The following is a 17,595-nucleotide window of genomic DNA, read 5'->3' on the forward strand; positions in this document are numbered from 1 at the left end:
CCGCCCCGTGGTATCATTTAACATTAAACAGCAGAAGAAAATATAAACATTATTTTGTCACAGCAGGTACATAAATATCTAGCAGTCAAATAAAATTAAGATTAAGAGAAACTTCTGTTAGCATATTTATTATTCATATAATTAGTCATTTCATAAAAACAGTACAATTCATTGTCAAGAAATAACCCAAGCTTTGTTTTCTAATAAAAGATCTATAGTAAACTGGAGTTCAACTAATCGTATTTCTTACAATTACTTTTCAGTTGCAAGGTTGCAACTGTAGTGATCCATATTTTATTGATTACGTAATTTGCTGTGGAAAACAAAAATTGCTATTGCTTCATAAGAATTGCTTCATTAAAAAATTTAAATGTGTACACTACTTATTCATTTTACCTTTATATGTATGCACGAGCGCATTTAGCGCTATTGCACGTAATATCAAACATGCTTTGCGTGTACTGTTTTTTGAACGACAGAAATCGAGAATACATTTTACATAAACTTTGCACCGATTTGAATTACGTGTGTAATTATAAATAACTGAAGTTAATAGAATAAAATATATTCTGCGGGTGTAAAGAAAATACATATATGTATACATATGTATATATATATATTTACATTTAATATATTGTAAAAATGGAAAAACCTAGATGAGTTTAGATGATAATCATCATATTAGTTGAGACGAATGCTTTCGAATAAAACAATGCTATTTAAAAAATTCGGTTTCTAAATTGATAACAGTTTCCGTGATACTCTGACATGTACTCTTTTCACACGATAGTCGTAAAAATGCAGTTTAAAAACAATTATACCTTTGACGAAGCGATTTTAACATTTTCATTTTGCAAATATATGTACACGCGTCGTTATACTCAGTGCTGATGAATATAAATTATTTCATGTTATTGCTCTTATAAGTTTGTTTCGGTCTTTTATGGTTTTTATAAGGCAAATGATATTGCAAGTATGAATATGATTTATTTCTTTTTAGTTTCAAGTTCAAAAGTTAAAATATTTGTCTAAAATCACTTTTTCTTCTTATTCTTGAGTATCAGTAAAATTGCATTCTCTTATATGTATAATACATTCGAATGACTTGACAGAAATGCCTCTGTCAATGCAGAGCTCCACTGGAAACTGTTTTACACAATTAGTCTCCTCTCATCAGGACATCAAATACTTCTTCATCTCTTCTCATCGTATCTAAAATACATTATTATATAGACACCCAAATACTGAGATTAGATCATGATATGTGCTTACCAGTGATCAAAATGATCTGTACGAAGTCGGATAACGTGACGGTATACTTGAGGTAATATGATTCGACAAATGTTCCCATCCCAGGTTTCTCGCAATTTCTATGCACTTTTCGTCGATTTCTTTCAATGGTTTTTCTTCGTAATAACGTGTCAGTAACTTTAAGTAGCGGCCATTATGATTATTGATATGAGCATGCCACAGTGAAAGCATAATGACCTATAACAAGAAACAGGTTATCTTCACTCAGGTACTTCCACATACTAATCGAGGCGAAATAATATTCTATTTCTTGCCTTGCTATCGGTTGGCTCGGCGAACTTTTGCACTTCTTGCCAATGATCTGTAACGCTCTCTAATAAATGTTCGTACGACGCACGATCTCCCTCTCCTTTTTTCACGTTGTGTACATATAATCGTGCCAGTGCACATCCTTTCTTCACTAACGCCTCTATTAAGCTGTTCTTCTGTTTCTCCATGGTCGTTTTGATTTTCGATGCATCGGCACGTGGGTCATTCTTCAGACCATAATATGCTAACAATTTATCCTGATCTATGTTGGTGATCACGGCGTCAGCAACGGATATTATTTGATTCGCAAGAGAAACAGCGCTTTCTGAAAGATCATCGTGTGGCACGTAACGCCGAGCCTCCGGGGAATCCAATGAAGTCAACATGGCAGTGTGAACGGGTAAATGATCCGAAAATAGATTCTTCAGTTCTCCATACAGTAAATTCGCGTATTCCCCAGGTTCTATCATTAAAAAATTTAGATTAGTCATATTTATCGAACTAAGAAGAAACAGGTACATGGTAAACAATTGACAAAAATGAACTTAAAGGACGACAAAACATTGACACCATTCGATAATGAATAATTTATATCTGGATCATGGGAAAAAGTCCTTCCAGTATCATAGAGATCTATAATGAATATTGAATATAAGTCACAAGGAACAATTGTCAGTATGTACATGCATTGAAATAAAATAGTTGGTAATAATGCAATCGTCTAATTATTGAACTGTATAGGGATCTAAAACATAAACCGTGGAACAACCTTCTTTCAAGCTGTAACTTACTCGTGGATGGTGCTATTTGTAGAATTGAAACCGAAAAGAGAAACAAAAAATTTGTATGAACATAATAGTGCAATTGATAATATAAAATATTTCTCCATGAAGTATGAGAGCATGTAAATCTTATGAAATTCAGTGGATATTTTGATTACCAAGCTTTCCAAGCCAATTGCATTTTAAGTCTCTGAGTGCTTCATTGTATTCGTCCCATTTAGTGGTCTTCTCCTTGTCTGTCTTATTTGTGGCATTGCTACTCTTCTTGGCTGGTTCAGATAAAATGTATTTGAAAGTGTGACAGTCCACTTTCTTTCCAATGTCGTCCTTACAGAATGTCAATGTACCCTGCAGGTAACTACCTAAAGTAGCACCCTTAGAAATTCTTTAAAAAGAAGTAAAAAGATGAGAATAAATTATTATTATGTTAGTTGCTATCAGATGTAGTAATTTTCATTTTTATGACGCGTTATGTAAAAAAGCCAGAAATAAGAAAACAAGAGTGACATAATGAAGCCGCCATTTGAGTTGGGAAATAAACGCACTACATTGGAAACATCAGGTAATTCAATACTGCAGGTGCTACAAAATGAACATATGTGCACTAAATGTTGTAAGCCAAGTATTATAGTTATTACATGTAGAAGAAACATTTTGTACTTCTATATTTGGACATTTACAGGTGACTTCTTTGCTTATAAACTTTATGTTATGTTATCAAAAGCATAATTTATAGAAAGCCAAAGGAAGACACTTCATTACATAAACTACATTTCATGCAATGACTTGTGCTTACTAAAACTTGATACAGAATGATTTGGAAATAGTAGTCTAGTGACATTTATCTATGTTCGAAATTGTATTGTATTTGCAGCTGGACAATATGGAACTCAGTTTATTTCATTGTAGATTAGTATTTCAAAGCATTATCTACTTTGACAAATTATTATCGTTTTTTACGAAATTCTACAAAGCATGTAAATGTGCAAAAATGTTTATAAAAATAATACTATAGACTCACTTGTTTTCAGTGCTGCAATGCGGGATAAAAAAAGAATGTTATCTTAGTAGCACTTTTAAAAGCGAATCATTTAAAATTGTTTAGACAAAGAACTGGTAAAAATAAGTTGTATACAACGCATTTAAGAGGAGCTAACATTCTTGAAATGCAAATAATAATATAATATATCGAGTGTGAACAACCTAACAGCTTTTAAACATTTACACATATATATCAAAACCATAGTTGTAAAATTACCCGTGCAGTTTTTTGCTTATACAAAAAGAAAATGCTAATGCATATACTACTACACTTACAAAAAATTGTAAAGTATCCTTATAAGTGTAAAGCATAAATTAATATCCCGTACTCTCTTGAATATAGTAAAAATATTTTGCATCACTAACTCAACTTAATTCATCAAATAAAAAAGTAATACAAAGTGAGAGAGAAGTTTTGACAAATGAAATACTTACTTGGTTTCATTCGTCATAGGAGCAATGTATAGGGGAAGAATATGACCCGGTGGTATTGAGGCTGCTACCATTTTTTTGCCTCCAATGATTGCTTGTGACTGACTGGCGTACACATCCAAAGTGATTGGATTGCTTAATTTCTGACTTAAGAGTAGCGGCATGTCTACTAATCTATCTAGTAAATCTTTTTTTTCGTGCCTCACGTGCATTTTTAAAGTGTAATCGCCCTTTTCTAACTTTTGTATAGTAAACTGTGAAAATGTACAAAGTTATAACTTCATTCTGCCAAGTTAGTTTACGAAGTAAATTTACCTTTGATGGATAAGCATCTCCACAAGATATTAGCTGTTTGTTGCTGTCATAAATCGTCCACATTTGACTCTCATATTCGCTTTCATACAATAAATCGCTGAGCAATGCTGCGTTCGGTGTTACTTCTGTTGCTTTTGCAGAATGGAACGTGTACGTTAATAATAATTCGTAAATTTGTCTCGATGGTGGAATAATATCTCGTTCTCGCAATGGAACGATCTTCGAATCAGTAGGTCTAACAAATTGAATAAAACAGAATGATTAAAATTGAATGGATAGCAAGCGCATAAAAATTTTTAGAGATACATACTTTAAGATTTGCACAGACGACTTAAGAGAAACACAAGGAACCACTTCTTCGTTTCTAAGCGAACTTCGTAGTTCTAAACGGTTTATTCCATCTCCAGATTGCATTGTAAGGTTTCCATTTATCATATGGATACCATGAAATTCTATAGAATAATCAATTACCATGTCACCTAAGTTTGCCCAATATTTAGCAATAACCACTTCTAGGATTAATCCTCCCTACATGACATGTGTAAGTTGAATTTAGTGTCATTATATGCGTTTGTTAAATTATACTATTACAGAAACACGCATTACCTGAACTGCAAATGGTTGAACTGTCTCTGATTGAGAAGTAACGCTAATCATTTTATTAATTTCCAAAGTCTTGCAAGCCAAACGAGGCTTCAACTGGACAGTCTGAACTGCGAATCTTCCAGTTTTATCCTTCTCTGTGCTCTTTAGTCTAATGACTGAATCGAAACGAATAAAACTATTAATATGTTATCTTTAACATCATATACAAATATATTGCTAGAGAAATTTACCTGCCCATGTCGCGTCTTCTGGGACAAGAATGAAGTGTCTGCGAATTGTGTTAGGTTTGAACAGAACATTTGAAAACGTCAAGTCTGGAAGAATAGCAGTTCTTGGCAGTACTTGTGGTTGCACTACGGTAATTGGTATTTGGAACACTGGTCCTTTTGCAATGTCTGTTACATCATAGGCTCTGACACTATAAAACGCAATTAGTATTAATGCATATGTATCAAATTATTTATTTTTTAATTAAGTACACATTACCTAGTTGTATGGACACCTTCTGGTAAATTCGAGGCATCAATTCTGACGGCAAATGCGCGTGACATGTGCATTAAATCAAGATGTGTTGGAAATTGAACCCAAGACGCATCGCACACCAAAGTCAATTTCAAATTAAAAGCAATTTTTAGTGCTGGATCTAAATACATAAATGTGATGATAAATAAACCTAATCTATGCATACGACGTCAAAATAATAGATACTTAAAACTGTACCAGTATTTTCGGTATTCAGGAATATAGGTTCAACGGTAATAGCATAGTCTTTTGGTCGGTCAATGACGCCGATCCTCATATGAATTCCTTTGGAATTGTTTCCTCCACAACTAATAGAAAATCTGACATCTCTTTCGGGAACAGTGCTATAAGTAGTAAGAGTATCAAATGCTCGCTCAACTTGTAGTAGTCCTGAACCTTGTGCAAAGGGATCCAAGTTTGATACATAGAGAGCTGTATTTTCAAGAGCCCTCTTTATATTGTATGGAGAATAGGGGTAGTTTTTGGCAAGAAGTCCTGATATAAGTACAGCTACAATATGAAGATAGTTTTTATAAGTCATTTCTATACCCATAATACTTCTAAGCTATATTACTGTTAATGACAACTTAACATACCAATTGCTCCAGTTACATGCGGACTAGCCATACTTGTTCCATTCATGAGCTGACTTTTTCTTAATGTAAAGTTAGGAACGCTGGTTATAGCTCCCCCCGGAGCACACACGGTAACACCAGCTCCTCCATCAATCATTGGACCACGAGATGACCATGTGAACGGCATGCCTGGCATTTTCTCCCTTAAAGAATATTCAGCCACCATCATGTCAGGAGACACATAAGCACCAACACTGATTATACTGCTAGTACTGATATCCGGTGGAGTGCCTATAAGATTTAAAGATAAAGAATGTTCACAAAATTCGAGATATCGAGTGAATCTTATAAAGTTTCAACAACTGACCAATAGTACATAAAGCTGGTCCGAGATTACCAGCAGATGCTACCCATGTAACTCCATGTTTATCGATCACTTCATTCATTAATTCTCCTATTCTTCCTGTGTTTGACCAGTGTGCGTGCTCTCCGTAACTCATATTGATAATATGTATTTTTTCTTTATGCTTCATCACGTGTATCATTGCTCGCACCACCGAAGTTCCTGTTTCCATTGTCCCAATGCGACCATCTCCAACAGTCAGTGAAATAATTTGCGCACCTGGTGCAACACCATTCAAATCTGGATTATCAGGGAAGTACGCTGCCGCAATTGAAGCTACATGTGTGCCGTGGCTTGCTGTAACAAATAAATAAATTGAAGCTCTATGTTATTTTAATACGTCCGGCGGGAATAAGAAGAAAGACTATATGCTATTACAACTTACAACATAAACTAACAATCTCTAATGTGTTTCCATCATCATGAACATTAATACTAATATTTAACTGATCTTCTGGTATAAGTGGTGCAAATTCTCTTGTCAAAGTGTATTCTCCTAAGTACACACCATCTTCTAAGTTACCTTCTTCGGAAGTATCGATACACGCCCTATAATAGAAAATAAAAATGATTAAATATTATTAATGTCTATTGAATGTTTTGAACATCCATTCAAACATGAAAGCATCCATATATCTTTACCTCCAAACTTCACCATCATGGAAAAGAACACAGTCATAAGTGGGTCCTACATCAGAATATTTTTTTTCAATGTTATTTAGAACTTCAACACGTGCCTCAAGTTCTTCTTTTTTTAGTCTTTCCTCTAAAGTCGTTACTTGTGGATTATTTGCTTCGAATTCCTACATAAAATTATAGAACAAAAAATCATTAGTTCTAACTCAATTAAAAGCTATTTGTTCATATAATTTTAATTCGTACTATAATTAAATACGATTATATTGTGGAAATATTACGATGTGTAAGAAATTCAATTGTTCTAACATTTTGTATAAATCGAATTGTGAAATATTACAAAAATTTTAAAAGTTTAGGTGTTTTGTAAAAGAGCTATTATGTAATGAATCAATGGCTTTACAATAGATCAAACTGCCAAATATAAATATAGCATTAGATAGAGATCACTGTGACACATTGTGAAACTGGCCTCATTTGATTGAATGGTTAAGGTACCCACAACAACCCTATCTTTGGATCACATGGTCTACAATCCTAATTACAATGTCTCTCCCAAGTGTACCTTTGAACATATAGATCATTACAAACTATGTTTTGAATGTAAAGAAAATAATTAAAAATAATAAATAGAATTTAATATTAACTTTACTATTGATTTGTGTTTATGGTAAAGTGCTTTCATTAATATTACAGCAACAGAATTATTGCAATTATTTACTTGTAATTCTCTAGATGCTTCTGCAAGTGCAGTCTTTTGAGAACTATCCCATAGTCGTTTTTTCCGTTCTGATAACACTCTTTCTTTTAATTTCCCTGGATATAATGAATACAAGCTCTTTACCCCTATACGATATTCTCCACTGGGGTTTTTCCAATTACTTGGAACCTGAAAAAAAAAAATTTCTTAAGCAAATAGAAATGCATACTAATTAATTATGTGTTATCTATTGTTAATTTGATATGCTTCACTTAATTCAGACACCATTATTGTTTGAGACATACCTTCAATTTACGGCCAGTTATGCCAATTATATATCCATCGGGTGCTTGTGCAACTTTGCTGGTGTCTACATCTCCAGCTCCACTGCAGTCATACCTTTCAATAATTTTTGGTTTCCCATCTGTAGTTATCTATAAAAAATATATCTGTCATTTACTATAGCATATTATTAAATTCATGTTTGCTATATCTTTTTGATAAGTAAGGAAAAGTAGCAATGTCATTCTCCAAATATTATCATAATGGCAAATACCAATTTCCAGATACTTAAATGGAAGTATGAAGTGAGTAATACATTCCATTTTAGTATTTAATGATTGCATTAATTTATAATAAATTCACTGCAAACAATGAATTTTAACACGGTAGAAGTTATCTGGACAAACTAAGTGACACAAAGGAACGAATAATTCGCGGAACAGATACTTTTGGATTGTAATCAGAGTTATACGAAGTTTTGTATTTTATATACGAGATAAGTAAAAGTAATGTTGATAGTAAAATTATCGCAAATAATTAACAAATCCTTTCAGTGTTGTGTAATGTTGAAAAGACGTTATAATTTTTTTCAAATTTAAAAGGGTAAAAATCCAATGATTTGGACAATCGTGAGGCGTGTCTGGTAGAAGCCAACATACCTGCATACCAGGAGCCCCAGGATCAACTCCTGAATCGAAAATTGCGATAATGACTCCTCGACCGTCATATTCAGGATATTTGGTAAGAAATTGAGTGACACCCGTTTCTTTTTTGGGCAGAAGCCCCCAAACAGGAAAATTACAATCAATGACGTCGGCCATGTTTCAAATGCCACTGCCACCGCGACTCCAGAAAAACTATTTGAGATGTTTCCTTTGTACTGCCACAGCCTTATATATCAATCAAAAAACAGGATCTGCGCCTGCGTGCGTGTATACACTTCAAATTTTGAGGTTATCGGCTCACGATAGGTTAGGGCAAACTGACGTTAGCGCTAACTACACTAGAGGGGAAACCTTACGGTACATTCGAGAACCTATTTCCAGAACGCACGTGTCCGTCAGTAGATCCGTCATATATGTAAATATGTACAATAATTTTATTATTAATATAACGCACTGACTTTCAAATCTATACGTTAAGTTTTATATCTTATATGTTATCTTTACTTATTTGCTGTTATCCATGAGACAGGAGTATCAAAGATTTTTATATAAGTTTCCTTTCTCGCATACTCCATGATATAAGGAACAAAGTCGGCAGGACGTTTTGCATGGCGTTGTTCAGATCGCAGCACCGGTTCACGTCAATAAACGAAAGACTGCATATGGTACATACGAAACGCGATGTATCATGTCAAGAGCTGCAATGTAATAGGTTATGTTTTTTAATTGTGCTCTCCAAAAAATGACACACTTGATACGGTTGACTGTTGGCTACCGCTTTCACCGCATAATGTCGTGTTGACAATCTGCAGTGTATGGACAGGAGGGATTAACGCAAGTTCCTTTACCCAAGACATGTGCAACGTTAAAGTATGGTTGTCACTCCACGAAAGATGAAACAGGTTGCCTTTTCCGTAATTTGTATAATAATAGGTAAGTGTCATAACATTCTGTTAACGGTCAGTTATGTATAAGCAGGAAACTTATTACGGTATTGCCAGAATTTTCTGTCATTTCTAAATACCATATTGTACAAACATTTTAGTGTTAGGACTCTACAAGACAGTAGTTTATCCACAAGAAGAACAATCTTTTCATAGAGTACATCCAAGAGAGCGTAAACATCACATAAGTGATGTAAATGACATAGAAACAGAAAATCAAAAGGTGCAAGACATTGAGGAGGATGCACCCCTTGCCGATATCAAAGACATTGAAGAAGCAAAGTCAAGGATTAGAGATTTGGAGGGTAAATTGCAGCATTTGGAGGCTAAAATTGAAAACAGTGTGTCCAAGGATTTTCCAACAGTCAAGTTCCTTAATTATAAAAACCGGAAGAGAATTTTGGTTACTGGTGGTGCCGGTTTTGTTGGCTCACACCTGGTTGACCGTTTAATGTTGGCTGGTCATGAAGTAATAGTTGTAGATAACTTTTTCACTGGAAGAAAACGCAATGTGGAACATTGGGTTGGCCATGAGAACTTTGAACTAGTTCACCATGACATTGTAAGACCTCTCTATCTAGAAGTAGATGAAATATACCATCTTGCCAGCCCAGCTAGTCCTCCACACTATATGCTTAATCCAGTGAAGACTATTAAAACCAATACTTTAGGCACAATAAATATATTAGGTGTGTAATATCCATCCAATAGGTATAGCCTGTTGAAACATAGAATAAAATTCGAATGCGTTTGACATAGGTCTTGCAAAACGAGTAGGAGCAAGAGTCTTAATAGCTAGTACGTCTGAAGTATACGGAGATCCTAATGAACATCCTCAGTCGGAAACTTACTGGGGCCATGTAAATCCTATAGGTATATAAAAATATTATTAAAAAATTTATATTTATACAACAGAAAATCATGGTTTTTCAGGTCCAAGAGCTTGTTATGACGAAGGTAAACGCGTGGCAGAGACACTAAGCTATGCTTACATGAGACAGGAAGGTGTTTCAGTGCGCGTGGCGCGAATCTTCAACACATTCGGGCCTAGGATGCACATGAACGATGGTCGCGTGGTTTCTAACTTCATCCTACAAGCATTGCAAAATGACTCGATTACGATATATGGTAGTGGAAAACAGACACGGTCTTTCCAGTATGTGTCCGATCTAGTTGACGGACTAGTAGCCTTGATGGCTTCTAACTATACCCAACCTGTGAATATTGGAAATCCTGTAGAACATACGATAGAAGGTGAATCAAGATTGCGATACAAAATATTTTTCGACTAGAATATCACGCTGACAACTGTTGTATTCAATTCTTTCAGAATTTGCACTTATAATTAAAGATTTAGTCGGTACGATTAGCAAAGTAGTCGAGCTTGCTGCGGTCGAGGATGATCCTCAACGGAGAAGACCAGACATAACAAGAGCCAAGAAGTATCTGAACTGGGAGCCCAAGGTTCCTCTAGCCGAAGGACTTAAAAAGACGATCATGTACTTCGCTAAAGAGCTGCAGAGAACGAAGCACTCGCAGAGAGCTAGTTTCATGCAAACGTCATACAAAAATGATCATGATATAGTAGAGCAACTGTAGAGACTAGAAAGTTAACACGATTAATTGATCCACTTCTAAGAGTGGCTTGAAAGTGCCATTATGCTATGGACCACTATGTGCCAAAATATTCCCCGTCCAAATTGAATTCCGTATAATTTTTTACATCGACGAGTACATGATCCTCATTTGTCAACGAATAACGAATTTTCGTCACGGCGTTCATGTCTCATACTTACGTTTCTTAATTTCACTTCAGCTTCGTTGAAACTACGTTCGTCAAGCTGTGTCCGTTTACAGAGTTCCGTTAATTATCGCGTACAGGTATATTTGCCTCGAATGGCCACGAATCGCTACTTATTTCGCGACGGAATGGAGAATAATAATCGTGTTTCCGACATTGTCAATCTTTTTCATAGAAATGTCTAGATCGCTAAACGCTCGCAACTCTTTGTTATAGGTCAGAAAAACTCGTACGATCGCTCGCCGGTGCTGGTGGAAGTTATTCATATCCTTTCTACTTTTCGCGAGTATCTAGGATAAGCTATTGCGAACATTTGATATATCGTGCTGTTTTTACTTAATGTTTCAATGTAGCCGATTTTCCTCGGGCTGTATGTACATGTTCATCGTGTTCTATCGAATTTCTTTAACGAACTCGTATAACATACATATACGTAATCAATATGAACAAGTGCGGTTAGTCAATTTCTTATGGAGTGTTTTCGTCACCGCAGTTTTGTTAGAGACATAGAAACAGGAGGCGTACCTCGGCGTTTCCGTTCAACGAAACTGGAACCCCGAACCTATGTATTATAAAATAATACTCGTACTGTGTGATATGTATATGTCTACGTGTACACGGCACAAGTGTGCTGTACTGTAATATTTGAGAGCGTGTAAACAGGAAAGTAATTTTATACTTTATGAATAACTGTACGCGGGTAACGCGGAGTGAACAGCTTTGTCAAGACGTATTCTCGTCATCGTAGCAGTTCCATAGGGTTTAATTTATATACGAGTATTCCGGCAAGGGTGCTGTTTGCATCCACCATGTAGGATATACTATAAAATATAAAATCAATGTTTACACTGCAATGTTCATGAGAAACCAATGTTCCCACTTCCTTGCGCTTCGTGCAGTTCTAAGAAGAGCTGTTATAGTCCTATCTTATTTCTAATATGCTGGAACGATTCACGAAGAGAAAATTAAACAAGAATCTAAACTAGTGGCTTCACATTTCAAGAAACAATTCGCGCATGAATCTTTCTTTAGCAAACGGCGTGGCCGTCTAAGAACGTAGGGGAGCAATTACCAGCGACAAATAGATCGTTGTACCAGTGACGACGAGTCACGGGGGAATCATAAGGGCGCACATTGTTGCATAACGGGCTGGTGATTCTTCTTGTCCGGTTGCAATCCAACTAGATAATATTATAATTCCGGCAAGCGTGACCACTTGCTGAAGACGCATTCCACGGCGAGATTGAAGAATCGGCCGGGCCGTTTAAAGCGTATTTGAAGGGCCGATTGGTCTAAATGGGTGTCGCGTGGGCCCTGACAGGGCGCACGTGGTCGTCCTGTCTCCGCAGAAAGAGAACGAATCATCGGCGTACCGGTAAAGAGAACAAAGACCAAGAGAGAGGGAGAGAGAAGAAAACCGGCAGATTGGCAGGAGTAAGGGGACGGTAAGACCCGCTCGGATTCTTAACCATAATCATCGCATCCGGGATATGCTGCGGCTTTGTCGTGGCGGATGGAAACGCCGCCGCCAGGGTGAAGATGACCTAATCGTTGGTCCAGCAGCGAAGGAAATAAGCTCCTCCGCCACGACCAGTTCGCACAATGACCGTTTACGGTTCGTTTTAATCGAGCCACGGTTTAATTTCCCGCGGGTGTAAATAACCGGGTCGGAGGTGATTGGTCGGGAGCGGTTAGGGGTGCGTGAAGAGCGTTTTGTTTGATGCGGCTGGAAGAGCTCGTTAAAGATGCACCGGCTCTAATCGAGGAACTTGAACGACTTCCTGTCTGGAGAGAGTTCGGAGGAGGAACAGGTGACCCAATTCACCGTGAACCGGCTGTGTCCGTCGGTGGTCCACCGGTAATCCGATCTATCATCGGTAAACGAGACGGGGATTGCTCGTCTAACGTGGCCACGGTGTGGACAACCAGCCACTTTCTTACCTGCGACCACCATGGGAAAAGGGGTGCCAGCTTAATCGAGAAGGGCGAGATCGATGAAAGTTCACGCGATGATACGGTACTCGTTTCTCCGGCGAGAAACTGTGCCTGGACAGGAAAAAGCGAGCACCAACAATTGTATAACATGTCGTGCCCAACGTGAACTGCCTCCGGACGCAATAACGACCACGCCGGACCACGTTCCCACGAGATCCCGCTTTTATCATAGCCCGTAAAGACACAAGAATGTTGGTCGCTAAAAGGTGGTACGCAAGATAACGTTTGAGAATGTCAGATAGGCGAATGTGTGTCGAGCAGTCTGCGACCCCTCTCGAAACCGTAACACACTGCAGCCAAGAAGCTCGCTGCCTCATGCATTATGCAGCCACAAACTAGAGATGAACGGCTGCAGGTAACGGAGATGCTGAACTCGCGATGTAAATTCCGCGCGGAAACGTCCGATCGGCTGTCCCGCCGAATTTTTCGTTTTCATAAATAATTTAGAATCGCGCGCTGCCGGAGGGTATCTCGCGTCTACATCAAGCGCTCTTTAAATGAGAAAAGAATATTTTTGTACGACCCTACTACACACGTGTGCATCGGTATAATTTACCAAACCAGGTCCCGTTCGAACGCGAACCATGGTTTGGTTTCTTTTAATTAAGGTATTTTAGAAACTTTGTTTTTCTCATCGTGTCACAACTTCTAGTGTTATTCTCGTCCCTTAAACGCCACGCTATACCGATGAACTGCAGATTTTACGGTGTTTAATATATGTATATTATTTATTATGTATGCCTGCAATATACACGTGGGACTCCCGCCATCACAAAGTCTCATCTACTTCTCGTACTTATATTGTATTAATTATATTATACTAATTTCAATATTGACACTAAATATATATAAATATTCACATATTATCAGTAATGTCTCCCTTACTGACGCTCAGATTGTCCACTAAAATGGATAATTTGGGAAGAAGAGATACGATTATTCGAGCCTTGCGGCTCGTTTTTATAATTGTGGACAATTTATAACTATAAAAATAAACCGCAAGGCTCGAATAATCGTATCTCCTCTTCCCAAATTGTCCATTTTTGTGGTCAATCTGGGCGTCAATTAGAGAGACATTACTGTACTTTTATTTCAAAAGTTCACGTGTGTACTGCTAGGTTAAAAATACTGTTGCATTGCTTTCGATCTATGAAACTATTAACTCCTTGCCTTATATTTAAATTACAAGATAACGAAAGATAGTAGATTTGCATTTAACAAATAGACGATTTTTATTGTACAGCAAGATCTGCGGTTTAAACAACCTCGCAAGCTTTTCCGGAATCAACGTCAATCAATCGGGAGCAAGCCTGAAAATTGATTGGAGATTCGGAGGCACAGTTGAGAAGAATTGCTCGCGAAAGGGTTGAAATTGATTAGCTCAAAGGAAAGGCACGGAACGCCGATAGAACAGTGGGTCCGTGCATCGTCGTTACACGCCGTCGGGCTGCATTTACGCATGATCTACGAGTCCCTAATTATGCCCACGGGGGTTGTCGGCGGAATACACGCGGACGCAAGACGGACTAAAGCATTCGCGCGAGCGTGTCCAGCTGACAGCTCGCCGGTTTAACCAGAACGTAATAATCGTGAAGCAGGCAGAAAACATTTTTGCTCGTCAGCGGACGCAGTCGCGGGATTAGCATGCAAATACGCGTGCCCGCACCCCGTAACCCATTACAGCCCCGTAACTTCTTATTTCCCTGCCGCGCCGCGCCGTCTTTTCTTCGCTCGAGAGCACGGCCATAAACGTTATTAAATTAGAATGTTCAGGCCCGTTCGTCTGGTTTTCGCGAGGCAACACGCAATTAGACGGCAACATAGTGTCAATCGGAAATATATATTTAATCCTCCGCGAAAATTTTAATCTCCCGATCCTGTCGGAACTTTTATTCGGACAAATCTCTCAAGAATTTACTTGAGATAAGTTACGCAAGTAAATCAACTTACCTGTTTTTTTTTCTTGTTTTTTTTTAAGCTAATGCAAGCTTGTTGCAGAGCGCGAGCATAAATTCCAAATAAAATTCGGCCTTCCGCGATCACGCTTGGTTTATAGTGCAGCAAAAAGGATGGTAGAATATCGGTGAAAAATTTTGCGTAGGCTCCACGATATGCACGCGAACTGTAACTAACTATAAATTAATTTGCTTGCAACGCCGACCGAGAATAATTTCTAAAGGTGCGCCTGCTTTCTGGTTGTTACAGAGCTTCCTCCGTTAATCTGTAATTAAGACTACAGCATTAGGGTGAAAGTCGGCTTTCCTCGGCGCGCTTCCAAGCCGAAATCCTCGGCCGGGAGTGCAGCCGAGAACATTAAACGTCGCGGGGAAGCGTATTTCACGCGTAGCAGCGTGGCTCTTGTACTTTTCTCGCGCGGCCCCGTCTGGTAGAGGAGAGCCTGCCGGGCAGGTTCTACGAAGCTCGTAAACATTTCACCTGAACCGTTCCGCCGCCCACTCGAGGCAGTCTCCGTAATATCGCAAATATTCTGGCGCCATCGACTCCGCGCCTCGGTGTCTAAATAAATAGCCGATCGCGTTCGACGAGCATTTACTTATGCATGCGTCGGGACGGAGCCGAGAGGAGCCGGGAACAAACGTGGCAACGCTCGCGCGTCCGCGCCAAAACAAGTGGCCACCGTGGTTCTTCAGGAAGCCGGCTACGATTTGTTTCTCGCGAGTGGACGCGACGAAGGACTGTTGATCGAAGGGCCGCGGCACGGCGAGGACTCCGAGTGAAGCGGAGCCGCGAGTGAAGCGCAGAGTCAACTCGACGAAAGCTGCTGAACGATTGTAATTGCTCGACGACTCGGATTCTAAGATGTTGATCTTGGCGCGATCGGTAAACTTCGCCACTTGACTGGCTGTCGAGGCTCTCGGCGGAGATATTTCACCGATTTTTTCCGCACCACCGGCACACCGCCTTCGCAGGACAAGATCCAATATGCCGTAAACATTATAAAAACTCGAGGCGATAAGAAGATCCAGACTCTCGGGCGTCTGCTCGTCAATCTTTATCTACTTGAAAAAAGAGCAGCGGGGACTCGATGAAGGACATTCGCCTGGTCCCACGAGGTCCGAGCATGCAACCTACTACATATTTGCCTCGGTCTACCGGCAGCTGTTGGCGCGAGCAACGCCAGAACGCGGGGGTAAATCATCCCTAAAAGGCGATAAGGTTGCACGGCCACTCTCGGGCCGGTCGGAGCTCGCCTTATCGGCCAGCCGGCCAGTTTAAGCTACCCTCGTGAAAGCCTGTTCAGACTTTCCCCTAGAAATCGGCAGGAGGGACGCGTCGACGCCGCGGGTCACAAAACGATATACGTTCGATAATAAGTCCCCAGTCCAGTCGCGGCTATACGGTCTGGCACAGGTGCCGGTTTACACCGCCGCGCGGTAAGTAAATGACGGGGTGAACGTAGTAAAGGCGCATTAGCACCCGACCAATAAACGACCGGTAGTGTTAGGTCGGCTCCTCGGACCTGTGCGTACTGTATACACGCACGCGTGAAATTTACCGAGTCTGTCGTCCTCGATCGGTCAGCTACGCCGCGAGTCGTCGAGAGCTTTACGACCCCCTAAGCTAGCAGGAGACGTCAACGGTGGCGATGGTCTGTGACATCGATGCTTGTTTATGAATTTCTTCGTCCCTTTTTGTTTGGAGGAAGGAGGCTGTGCCGGTGCCTGGCAGGACGATTAATAATAGACGGTTTGTTTCGAAATTCGTGGCGAAGAACTACGTCGACGTCGCAGACTGCAGGCTTCCGGCCTCGTGTGAACGACCCCCGTGGCTCACGCGAAATGTAAATATTGACACGCGAGCGCAGCTGTCAGCGAAGGGGAGTATTCACCTTTTTCAGGTAATGGATCCTCGATGCTTCGGAGGCCTTCGCACTTCCGAACGCTTTCCTGCGAAACCGTCCATCGCTTCGAGGAATTCTGGATTCTATGATGCTCGGTGCTACCCTATTTGGATGCGGTGAGATTGGATCTGTTTCGTGGATTATCGCTGTGGGGACTATGGCGCTCGGCTGTTCAATGCGAGTAAGTGTACCAAGCTGCATTCGTGCACAATAACGATCATAATTCTTTGAATACCGATTTTATATTTTACTTTTTTTGTGAGAGGAAGATATGAACGTTTCATAATGTTATTAGCGGAAGTGACAGACATTATAAGAATACATAACACTTATTTTCTTCTACGGAGACAAGGACAACGATAATGTTAAAAATTACAGAAATGTTTTTAATCGATTATTTTTAAGCTTTGGTACTCGGATAACAAAAATTTGTAGTTGCTTCTGCGAACGAAAGAAACAGAGCTACGGACAAAT

The 17,595-nt window shown here is 39.1% G+C and overlaps 2 protein-coding genes across 3 annotated transcripts; one reads left to right on the forward strand and one right to left on the reverse strand.

Moving 5' to 3' along the window:
- Positions 1-112: 112 nt before the first annotated feature.
- On the reverse strand, positions 113-8,726 carry LOC117219922 (tripeptidyl-peptidase 2). Of its 2 annotated transcripts, XM_076524749.1 has the most exons (18): positions 8,514-8,725; positions 7,878-8,006; positions 7,594-7,761; positions 6,879-7,039; positions 6,622-6,785; positions 6,201-6,533; positions 5,855-6,124; positions 5,457-5,768; positions 5,223-5,379; positions 4,967-5,154; positions 4,737-4,891; positions 4,441-4,658; positions 4,131-4,365; positions 3,819-4,069; positions 2,501-2,727; positions 1,566-2,023; positions 1,273-1,488; positions 113-1,212 (listed from the first exon to the last, which is right to left on the reverse strand). In XM_076524749.1, the coding sequence occupies exons 1-17, from the start codon at positions 8,673-8,675 to the stop codon at positions 1,279-1,281; spliced, it is 3,798 nt and encodes a 1,265-aa protein (XP_076380864.1). In that variant the 5' UTR covers positions 8,676-8,725; the 3' UTR covers positions 113-1,212; positions 1,273-1,278. The 2 variants fall into 2 exon arrangements, with proteins under 2 accessions (XP_076380864.1, XP_076380865.1); XM_076524750.1 differs by lacking the exons at positions 113-1,212; positions 1,273-1,488; positions 1,566-2,023 and adding an exon at positions 2,073-2,363 and having other exon boundaries at positions 8,514-8,726.
- Positions 8,727-9,135: 409 nt separating this feature from the next.
- Positions 9,136-12,118, forward strand: Uxs (UDP-xylose synthase). The gene is made up of 5 exons (XM_033469485.2): positions 9,136-9,452; positions 9,565-10,152; positions 10,223-10,336; positions 10,397-10,717; positions 10,794-12,118. Exons 1-5 carry the CDS (start codon positions 9,392-9,394, stop codon positions 11,060-11,062), a joined length of 1,353 nt encoding a protein of 450 aa, XP_033325376.1. The 5' UTR covers positions 9,136-9,391; the 3' UTR covers positions 11,063-12,118.
- Positions 12,119-17,595: the final 5,477 nt, after the last annotated feature.

This window comes from Megalopta genalis, chromosome 10, assembly GCF_051020955.1.
Source record: "Megalopta genalis isolate 19385.01 chromosome 10, iyMegGena1_principal, whole genome shotgun sequence".
Classification (NCBI taxonomy): domain Eukaryota; kingdom Metazoa; phylum Arthropoda; class Insecta; order Hymenoptera; family Halictidae; genus Megalopta; species Megalopta genalis.

Coding starts and splice junctions, on each gene's coding strand:
- LOC117219922 (XM_076524749.1), bottom strand. CDS start 8,675: ATGGCCGACGTCATTGATTGTAATTTTCCTGTTTGGGGGCTTCTGCCC. Junction 8,007..8,513: donor CTGGGGCTCCTGGTATGCAG/GTATGTTGGCTT, acceptor TATTTTTTATAG/ATAACTACAGATGGGAAACC. Junction 7,762..7,877: donor TAACTGGCCGTAAATTGAAG/GTATGTCTCAAA, acceptor TTTTTTTTTCAG/GTTCCAAGTAATTGGAAAAA.
- Uxs (XM_033469485.2), top strand. CDS start 9,392: ATGGTTGTCACTCCACGAAAGATGAAACAGGTTGCCTTTTCCGTAATT. Junction 9,453..9,564: donor CGTAATTTGTATAATAATAG/GTAAGTGTCATA, acceptor CAAACATTTTAG/TGTTAGGACTCTACAAGACA. Junction 10,153..10,222: donor AGGCACAATAAATATATTAG/GTGTGTAATATC, acceptor CGTTTGACATAG/GTCTTGCAAAACGAGTAGGA.